This window comes from Miscanthus floridulus, chromosome 10 (assembly GCF_019320115.1).
Source record: "Miscanthus floridulus cultivar M001 chromosome 10, ASM1932011v1, whole genome shotgun sequence".
Classification (NCBI taxonomy): Eukaryota; Viridiplantae; Streptophyta; class Magnoliopsida; order Poales; family Poaceae; genus Miscanthus; species Miscanthus floridulus.
Window position 1 is genome coordinate 32,138,497 of NC_089589.1, and position 11,176 is coordinate 32,149,672.

General features: G+C 43.0%; 1 protein-coding gene across 1 annotated transcript; it reads left to right on the top strand.

The window, feature by feature from the left end:
• The first annotated feature begins 9,321 nt into the window (after window positions 1-9,321).
• On the top strand, window positions 9,322-9,918 carry LOC136489958 (putative glycine-rich cell wall structural protein 1). Its single transcript, XM_066486466.1, has one exon. It carries the CDS (start codon window positions 9,322-9,324, stop codon window positions 9,895-9,897), a length of 576 nt encoding a protein of 191 aa, XP_066342563.1. The 3' UTR covers window positions 9,898-9,918.
• Window positions 9,919-11,176: the final 1,258 nt, after the last annotated feature.

Here is an 11,176-nt window from a genome sequence, read left to right on the forward strand (position 1 = left end):
CTATTGTGAAACTGGATGAAATTCTGTCACCGTTGCTATACGTATGATGCGACAGGGATCAAAAGTACATCACTGCCAAATCCTTTAGTAACCCAACACCGACTAAATGATTATCAAAATTAGATCACGGGGCAAGGCGACGGTGACCATGACCTTTGTAATGGTGGATCACACACTGAACCAATGGTGGTGTTAACCTCTACATAGGCATCTCAACTGTCGAACCGATAGTGAACCCGCACCGCTGACAATCGGGTCGAAATACAAGGCGATGGTGCTGGTGACCACTACATATGTGTTTGATGTGCCCACACGATGGTTTTGATAGCCTCAACATAGGCAGATCATTTGCCAATGCGGTGGTGTTAGTGTACATCCACAGCCGGGTCATGCTCCAATGCGACTGAAGTAAGGACCTAATCACGGACGGATCATCAGCCAATCGGCGGTGTTAGTGTATGTTGGCATTTCTTAGCGCAATCACTAGGATTGGTATTTCCAAGCAATGGCGCCAAAAATACCGTGATGATATTACTAAAGACATGCAGAAATATTTTGCAAGCACACGGATATATCGTTGTAGCATTTCAGACGAAAGTATTTGGGTATCGTTCATTTATATTTTCCCAAAGGAAGGCATGGTATAAAAGTCTCTAGTAGGGACATAGTCAAGATAACATGACTGTATAATAGACCAAAGTACATAGCAGGGGTAAACCATGATAAATGTTGGATAGTGTGACACACACACTCAAGCCAATCTCAAGGATAAAGATAAAAGAAAGAATAAAGAATAAACCTAAACTGGAGCAGGCTTATCTTGTATAGCTACGCTAATATTAGCATATCATACAAATACATGAATTTCTAATAGTAGAGATCCTACGTTAAGATAGCTTTGGTCACTATAAACTTACTTCAGGCATCGGTGAACACTGGTCTACCAAGCGTTGCCGGCCTATAGCTCTACGCCGTATCCGAAAGTGGGGAGTGCGAGGGACAGATAGGGCTGTCACCATTTGACGCCTACCCCTCAACCATGGGATACGAGGCAAACGAAGGTAACTTCTAACTTAGGAACCACGTCTACGCTATTGGTTACTACTCTAGTGGTGGCCAAGAACATCCGTCTTTATCAGGAATCCTCTTACTTGAGCATCCGCCTCGGGGACGGACGATGAACCCGCAAGAATATAATGACCAAAACTAATCTTAAAGTAGAACCTACCACTTCAATTTAGGTCTTGGTCTAAACATGTATGTATGAAAGATTAATCATAAAGTTCTATATGCTAAATGAACAACATAAGAACTTAGCTCTAGTTTCATAACATAGCTATAACAATAATATGAGAGCAAGAACATAAGAGAAATCTTCATATTATTCATACCAAGATTACTCCAAAGTACAGCCTCTCCAATGAAGCTTCTTGCTTTGCTCCAACTACTAAAACTAGTAAAAAGAATACAAGTGGAGGGAGAGAGGCTCTTGAGTTGTGGTGTGTCTTGAATGGGGGCCTCCACACCTCTACTTATACATGCTTGAGGTCAGTTTAGCGAGGGATAAATTAGGAAACCATGCTGAACCGCCTCTGCATGGCATTAATGAACCACCACAGCGAGGTAGGACCGAGCGAAGCTGGGGGCTGCCTGGCCCATCTAGCCACCGACATCCCCTGGTGGGTCTCTTGTGGGCCTGGAGCGCAACCATGGTGGGGTTTGGCCCAAATTTGTCGGTTGGATGGGCCGTCTTCTCATTCCTTGGCATAGGATCTGCTTTACGCTTTGCTTGATTGCGCCTTTTGATTATTTTCCACTTGTATTCAAATGTATGTTCTGTAAAAAATGTTTTCTCCAATACAAATGGAACTATGTCAATAATAAAGGCATATGTGTCAAAAGATTGTTTATTTCTCCTGTTTTGAACTATAATTGGTGGTCGGATTTGGTCGTTAGTGACCGCCAATAGTGTACACCGTAGTCGGTCCCAGATGGCGACGGTGAAGGCTATGATCATCACTATCGACAGCTTACTGCCAAGCCCAAAATTGGACTGCGACGTGGGTTACGATGCGACTGTGAAAGATGCGAGTGTAGTAGTGATCCATAAAGCTCAGGGTCACCTGTGTGTGTGTTGTGCTGATTTTCGCAATTGGTCTTGGCTTTTAGTGTGGATACTTGAAGACTATAGTTCTGATAACTGGATTTTGAAGCAAGTTGTGGACACGGAGGAACTATTTGGACGCATGAATATTAAATTTGGTTTTGAGCTTTGTGATGAGGAGTATAGAGTGATTACAATTCACCTAGAATGGAATTTCATTTTCCTTGTTGGGAAGGATTGAACATTGATTGCATATGACATAGACCGCAAAAAGGTTCATGTCATCCATGCCCGTGTCATCCGCTTTTGAAGATCAAGAGGGCGTTTCCATATGAACAGGTCTTACTATCTTCCTTATGTTCCCTTGTTCATGGAGTCATTAGTAGAGCAGTAAAGGTGTATTTCCTGTATTTTATCGTCACGACAGTCTTTGTTCAGGTGGCAGTTGTTTTCATTCTATGTATGTATAGGTCAATTTTGGTTTGTTAAATAAAGGAATGGTATGTTCAATATTATTAATTCTGTTGCTTTGTTCAGGTTGTGGATCAGAGATGAATAATAGGGGTTCCATGGTGCATTGGCTACCAATCCGAAGGCTACACTAATTATATTCATTTTGCCTTGCAAGCAGGAGTGCCACATATAAGGAGCACAGCTATGTTGTTTCGTTATGTAAGTCTATATAGATTAGTACCTTTAGTATGCCCTATGTACCGCTTATGTTAGGACATCAGTTGAGAAAGATGTTATGGTAGCGTCTATTGTTATTGTAAAAAGTACTCTTGTTTGTGAACATGATTTATGGATGTAATGATTATATATTTGTATGCTTTGTGTTCATCAAGCTGTTAAGGGCCCAGCTGAATTAGTAACTATTGTGAAGTGGATCATGGTGCAAGGCGACGGTGACCATGTCCTTTGTACTGGCGGATCTTATGCTGAAGCGATGGTGGTGCTAACCTCGCTACACAGGCGCCTCGGCCATCGAACCGACTGCGAACCCGCACCACTGACAGTTGGGTCGAAGTACAAGGCGACGATGCTAGTGGCCACTACACAGGTGGTTGATGTGCCCACAAGACGTTTTGATAGCCTCGACACAGTCGGATCATTTGCCAATGCGACGGTGTTAGTGTACATCCACAGCCGGGTCGTGCTCTAATGCGTCCAAAGTAAGGACCTAATCATGGACGGATCATAAGCCAATCAGTGGTGTTAGTGTACACCGCAGTTAGTCCTAGATGGCGACGGTGAAGGCTATGACCATCACTGTCGATAGCTTACTTCCGAGGCCAAAATTGGACTACGATGTGGGTTACGATGTGGCTGTGAAAGGTGCGAGTGTAGTAGTGGATGTACGACCCCACCCACTATGGGATGGGGGCCACGATGGTGGCCTTGACTTTTGATACCAACTAAGCCAACGAGGGCCACGACCCCGGAGCATGGGATCGTGGCCGCCAGCACAACGAGCAGCAAGATGATCAACGGCCTGGGGGCGGCCACCAACTCTGGTACGATGCCCCCGGGAGATCAAGAGGCGATGTGGGCACCATGACACACCATGCCGCAATGTGGGCACAAGACCATGACGAGAGGCACGCCCGGACATGCACCACAAGATGGCGTTACTTGCAAGCCATGTTAGCTAGGTTCCCTCCTTCAGGCTCATGACACCTCGGTCGGGAGAACCTCCTTCTTTGTATGTAACCTGGCCCTGGACTCTATATAAGGGCAGCCAGGGCACCCTTCCTATCATCTTTGGACTCTTGAAGCTTTCATTCGAGCAGTCCATCTCCTAGCTCTAACTCTCCTACCTCTTCCACCATTCTTGCACCCCTATTATAAGAACTTCAGAGCATTCAAGCGAGGAACACGCACTCGATCATCTCTGAGACTAGACGTAGGGCTCCGGCCCGAACCAGTATAACTCCTCATGTCTTTTGCATACTACCATCGTCTTCCTGGAGCAGCGCGACATTCGTATCAATTCACTAGTCGGTCTACAAAACATCGACACAAATGCTACCCATATGAGTACCTTCAAAGACTGGGCCGACAAATCCTCGAGACGATACTGACGAAGTCACCATAGGCGTCTCGTTGTTGATGGGAATGTCGCCTACCACTGAAAGGTCTAAGGAGGTTGCATTAGGGCCTGCGAATGAAATACAAACAAAAACGATCACATTTGGATAAATTGGGACTAGATGGAAAAACCCATTTAAAAATACCCTAGTCTGTGTGGCCCTGTACAAACCGGCCTTCCTGTGTGGCCCTGTACAAACCGGCCCAGGCGGGTTTTGTCTGTCCGAATCCAATTGATCTTAAACTCGATCCAAACTCCCCCGATGTCATCGAAACTAGTACATCGCAACTTGGGAAGTTTTCCTACTAGGATAAGACCATCCCCTCTTTATATATTAGAGGATCAAAGCCAATTAATGTTTACCATACACAATCGATAAAAAAATCAATCTACTACTTATTTTATCTCCAACTTTAGCTCATTGAACCCCTGCTTTCCAGAGTCTCTCTCGACAATTCTTGCAGGCCTTACTGATCCTAGAGCAACCTCATTGTGCTACTTCCTGACAAGGTCATCTTGGGAGGTGCTCGTGAGCTTTTTCGACGAAGAACCGACGTCTACATCACACGGTAGACACACTGGTTGGCCTTGCTGTTTGAACCCCTGTTTGTTGCATGCTAGGCCAAAAAGTTGGCTAGGCTGATTTCAGCCTGCCTCTCTACTAAGCATTCTAGCTCTTTGCTGGTGTGTGACCTAATAAGGGGTCAACACACTAGTGCACTCAACTCATTTGGTGTCGTCAAGGTGTAATTAAGCAACTGACAACGCATTTGTGAAAAAGATATATAGTCGATCCTTCCGTTCAAAGGAACAGACGGCTTTAAAATGCTTCCTTCTGTACTAATGCATTAGTATTGTTACATTAGCTAGTATGGCTGCGCAAGCATTTTCTTCACAATATTATCCGACGGCTGTCAGAGACAATCTCGGCCTGACCTATCCAACTTCTGCAACTGGACGCTTAGGGTTCAAGCCTTCACGGATTATTTCGCTACAAATACAGCTTCCATTGTACTAATTAATTAACCTTGTGAGTCGTCTTTCTTATGAGATCTTCAGGTACACATAGGAGTAGTTTTTAAGCCCATGCCTGAATTTGTCAAAGTCGTTGTGAAAACCTCGAGGTCACCTCTGCATCGTTCGGGTGATCAGGGATGCCTGTGTTGATCTTCAAACATGCATGCAGTCCGTTAAGACTTCATGCATGCAGGTCGTCGTTTACTAGTTTTACTATTAGTATATAATGCTAGGGCCTGATCACAAAAGATATGTAAAACCTGGGTTACAATACTATGGGTGATCTCGTTATCTCTTGATCGTCGTGTCACCAGCTGTACATGTTTCACATGTTGTTCGGTGACGGCCGAACCTAAAAGTTGGCTACGCTGATATTGGCCTGCCTCTATTGAGCATTCTAGCTCTTTGCTGCTATGTATGACCTAATTAGTGTCAACACACCGATGCACTCAAAGTCATTGGTTGTCATTACGGTGTAGTTTTTTTTTTATGATTACACAGTACAGTTTAGACACTCACAACGCATGAACGCACGCACGCAAACTCTATTTCTATGAGCATCTTCGAAGATTGGGCCGACAAATCCTGGAAATTGACGAAGTCACTACAGGCGCCTCGCAGTCGACAGGAACGTCACCTACACTTAAAGCACAAACACCGTTAAATCCTGAAATATTCGCTACCACGGGGAGTCGAACCAAGGAGCTAAGGTGCTACCGAGGCTCTTGTTACCACTAGGCTATGGGCCCTTTCGCTTCACAGTGTAGTTAAGCAAGTGACAAGTCATTTGTGGAAAAAAATATATAGCAGATAGATCCTTATATATTACGTTCGAAGGAGGAGATGGTTTTAATGTTTCCTTACAATTTCTTTTTGCGAGTATGTTTCCTTAAGTCAGTATTGTTACATAGCAGAATATCTAGTATGGCTGTGCAAGAATTTTGTTCACAATGTTATCTGGCCACTGTCAGACAATATCAGCCCGACTTTCGTCCACTCTTATCAAACTACTGCAAGGGAATGACGCATTGTACTGTGATTAACCTTGTGAGCTGTCTTTCTTATCGAGATTTGGAGGTACACATACGAGTAGTTCTTAAGTTAGTCCATGACTGAATTTGTCAAAGTCGTTGCGAAAACCTCGAGGTCACCTCTGCAACGTCAACCACTTGTCTCGTGATCTTTTGATTTTCGTGTCACCAGCTAGCTGTGCATGTTTCACAGTGCTCGAGAGAATGGTCAAATGCAGAGTCATGAGCATGCATGAGAGTATATACGTTGTAGTATGCAAACATGTTTTTTAAAATACTTGCGACGGCAACAATTTATCCCAAGCAAAAGATAAGAAAAGGTTTATATGTTCATTTAGGAGATCATAATCTATTTGAAACTATAACCAATCTACCTTTAGTTCTCAGGTCGGGTGAAATGGAGTATATGTATTAGAGCTTGGAAGTTGCTAGTACTATTCTTTTCCGTATGGGGTCTTTTGTCCAGCAACACAATATATATCGAGACAAAACATACAAATAATTTTTATGGAACTACAACCAGCTTTCAGCTATATATGATACTCCCACCATTCTAAATTATAAGTCACTTTGACTTTTTTTGATACATCTATTTTGCTATGTAGATATAATAATATGTCTAAATACATAGCAAAATAGATGAACCAAAAAAATCAAAGCAACTTATAATTTGGAACGGAGGGAGTACATAGCATTACAGTGTCACTAAAATATTTCACACATTTAGTATCAGTGCCGGTCCGAAAATTGGCAATGACTCGATGGATAACTTCACTGTATATCGAGACGAAGAATACAAACAAGTGAACTACTTAAACCGGAGCAACAAGCAGCTTTAGTTTCAATGGGCCTTCCAAACACGGATGAATGCTAAAACTTTGTGCCATCTAAGACTTAGTTTCAATGCTAAGACTTCATGCATGCAGGTCGTCGTTTACTAGTTTTACTATTAGTATATAATGCTAGGGCCTGATCACAAAAGATATGTAAAACCTGTGTTACAATACTATGGGTGATCTCGTTATCTCTTGATCGTCGTGTCACCAGCTGTACATGTTTCACATGTTGTTCAGTGACGGCCGAACCTAAAAGTTGGCTACGCTGATATTGGCCTGCCTCTATTGAGCATTCTAGCTCTTTGCTGCTATGTATGACCTAATTAGTGTCAACACACCGATGCACTCAAAGTCATTGGGTGTCATTACGGTGTTTTTTTTTTGCGATTACACAGTACAACTCAAACACTCGCAACGCACGTATACTCACCCCGATGAACACACGCACGCAAACCCTATCCCTATGAGATTACGTAGATTGGGCCGGCAAATCCTCGAGATTGACTAAGTCACTACAGGAGCTTCGCAGTCGACGGGAACGTCACCTACACTTAATGCACAAACGCCGTTAAATCCTGAGATATTCGCTACCACGGGGAGTCGAACCAAGGATCTAAGGTGCTACCGAGGCTCTTGTAACCACTAGGATATGGGCCCTTTCGCTTCACAGTGTAGTTAAGCAACTGACAAGGCATTTGTGGAAAAAAATATATAGCAGATCGATCCTTACGTTCGAAGGAAGAGACGGTCTTAATGTTTCCTTACATTTCCTTTTTGCGAGTATGTTTCAGTATTGTTACATCGCAGAATAGCTAGTATGGCTGTGCAAAAATTTTGTTCACAATGTTATCTGGACACTGTCAGACAATATCAGCCCGACTTTCGTCCACTCTTATCAAACTACAGCAAGTGAAGGACGCTTAGTGTTCAAGACTTCAAGGATTCGTTCGCTACTTACACAGCTGTCTTTCTTATCGAGATTTTTTTTTTTTGAGGGGCTTTCTTATCGAGATTTGGAGGTACACATAGGAGTAGTTCTTAAGTCCATGACTGAATTTGTCAAAGTCGTTGCGAAACCCTCGAGGTCACCTCTGCAACGTCAACCACTGCATGAGGAATAGAATCGTTCGGGTGATCAGGCAGGGATGCCTGTGTTGACCTTCAAACGTGCCCGTTGAGACTTCATGCATGCATGCCGTCGTTTACTTGTGTTAATGTAAGTATAATGCTAGAGCCTGATCACAAAAGATATATAAAACCCTGGGTTACTTTATTATATGGGTGATCTCGTGATCTTTTGATTTTCGTGTCACCAACTAGCTGTGCATGTTTCACAGTGATGGAGAGTATGGTCAAATGCAGAGTCATGAGCATGCATGAGAGTATATATGTTGTAGTATGCATGCATGTTTTTTTAAAATTCTTGCGACGGCAACAATTTATCCCAAGCAAAAGACAAGAAAAGGTTTATATGTTCATTTAGGAGATCATAATCTTTTTGAAACTATAACCAATCTACCTTTAGTTCTCAGGTCGGGTGAAATGGAGTATATGTATTAGAGCTTGGAAGTTGCTAGTACTATTCTTTCCCGTATGGGGTCTTTTGTCCAGCAACACAATATATATCGAGACAAAACATACAAATAATTTTTATGGAACTACAACCATCTTTCAGTTATATATGATACTCCCATCGTTCTAAATTATAAGTCACATTGACTTTTCTGGTACATCTATTTTGCTTTGTAGATATAATAATATGTCTAAATACATAGTACAAAGCATTACAGTCACTAAAATATTTCACACATTTAGTATCAGTGCTAGTCCGAAAATTGGCAATGACTCGATGGATAACTTCACTGTATATTGAGACGAAGAATACAAACAAGTGAACTACTTAAAACGGAGCAACAAGCAGCTTTAGTTTCAATGGGTCTTCCAAACACCGATGAATGCTAAAACTTTGTGCCATCTATTATCTTATCTATGGAGATGAGACCCAAACAAGTGCCATCCATCACCTTGCTACTTGCATGTAATTTAATTATGGTCAACTCAAGAAGCTCCATAAATTCTAGTGGATTTTAAAAGCCTCCACTAGGTCTCCTATTGAAACACCACTACCATACGTGCATGCTATGAAGGTAAAGAACCACTGCATGGCCTCAAGCACTATAAATACCCATGCAGCATTCAGTGGGAAGTCATCTCAACTCAAGCACTCCATAGTGTTAGCTCACAATGGCAGGAACAAAGCTAGTATCACTGGGGCTCATTGTCCTCATGAGCATGGGATTAGCCAATGCTGTTAGGGTGGCTAGATACTCTAGTGCTGATGGGACTGGCACAGGACAGGGAGAGGGTGGCGGATATGTGAATGGCGGGGGATCAGGGTCTGGGTCTGGCACCGGATCAGGTGATAGTGGTCCTTATGGTACCCATGCAAGTGCCGGAGGGGGTGGTGGAGGTGGTGGAACTAGCCAATACGGTGGGTCTGGATATGGTACAGGGTCAGGGTCAGGTTCAGGGTCTAGTACATATAGTGAAGGAGGGTATTCTGGCTATGGAGAGTCTTCTAATGCTGGTGGTGCCGGTGGGGGTGGGGGTGGAGGACAAGCCGGAGGTGCTTGGAATTCCAATGCTCAAGGATCCGGTAGCGGCACCGGTTCTGGCTCTAGCTATGCTAACAGGTATTGGGATGGTTCTGATGCGGGTGCAAGTGCGAACGGCAATGGAGGTGGCACAGGAAATAGTGAAAATGGTGGCGGTGGCGGCGGTTCTGGTGCCGGAACTGGATATGGCAATGCCTACCCATAAATTCCATATAAGCCAATCTAAAGTTGGAGCCCATCCTCATCCTTCCTTGTTTGAAGTCGTAGAGTTATTTGTTTTCTTTGTCCCTTTGTTACACTTTTGTTAGTATTAAATTAATAAAGGGTCCAACTGTTCTAGCAACAGTAGCAATCTTGTAATGTCCTTATATGAATATGTTGTAATCATGTCTGTTTGTGAAAGGAAAAAATATCTTGTGCATCGCATGTGGCCACTATATCTAAAAAAAATCTTACGTTCTCTTTGGAGTGATTAAGTTGAGACGCCTACACCGTGCATGTTCACATGGTTATTAAAATAGTATATACCGATGAACGTCCTAGAGTTGTTTATATCACTTACGACGATACCTCCAGCTGGGTCAATGCAGCCTAGAACATAATTAGCTAGAACTGCTGCTACAAACCCATTTATGTCAGTGATAACTTTTAAAAAAAAAGTGAACCAGTGCATAGGGCTTCACTATTTCATCCTCTATCCTGAAACAAAACTTCTAGAGCTGTACTTAATCAAACTGTCTTAAGTTTGCGAAAGGGTTGTAGCCCAATGGTTATAAAATTAGAGCCTAAGTAGCACCTCAAATCCTGGGTTCTACTCCCTGTGGGAGCGAATATTTCAGGATTTAGCGGCATTGTGCTTTCAGTGTTGGCGATGTTCCGGTTGACAGCGAGGCGCATGTGGTGACTTCGTCAATCTCGAGGATTTGACAGCCCAATCTCGAGGATTTCAGGGTTTGCATGTGTGCGTTCATACGGGTGAGTGTGTATGCGTTGTGAGTGTTTGAGTTGTAACGCGTAATCAAAAAAAAAACCATCTTAAGTTTGACTAACTTTATATATAAAAAGAATAATATCATCTCTAAGATACCAAACAAAGATATTATGAAAATATATTTCATGGTATGTATATATAGTAATAATACTAATTTCTGTTATAAATATTTTTGCTCTTTTCAATACATTCTATCAATTTCAAAATAGTTTGACCTAGAACAATACTAGAAATTGATTTCTTTTAGAATTGAAATAGTATGCAATATATTCCACTATAGTTCTTCCTCTTGTCCACCATTATGCACTGCTCCGATCCGCCATCCATCTCCAGCGACCGGCCGCCCCCCACTACTACAGAAGTTAACTGTAGGGGCAGCTCTAGAGCCTCTGTAGGGGCGGCTGCGCCAGCCGCCCTTCCCAGGGTGTTCCTACAGAGGGTGCCTCTGTAGGGACGGTTTCCTGACCGCCCTTGCAGTGCTCTCTGTAGGGGC

Coding starts and splice junctions, on each gene's coding strand:
- LOC136489958 (XM_066486466.1), top strand. CDS start 9,322: ATGGCAGGAACAAAGCTAGTATCACTGGGGCTCATTGTCCTCATGAGC.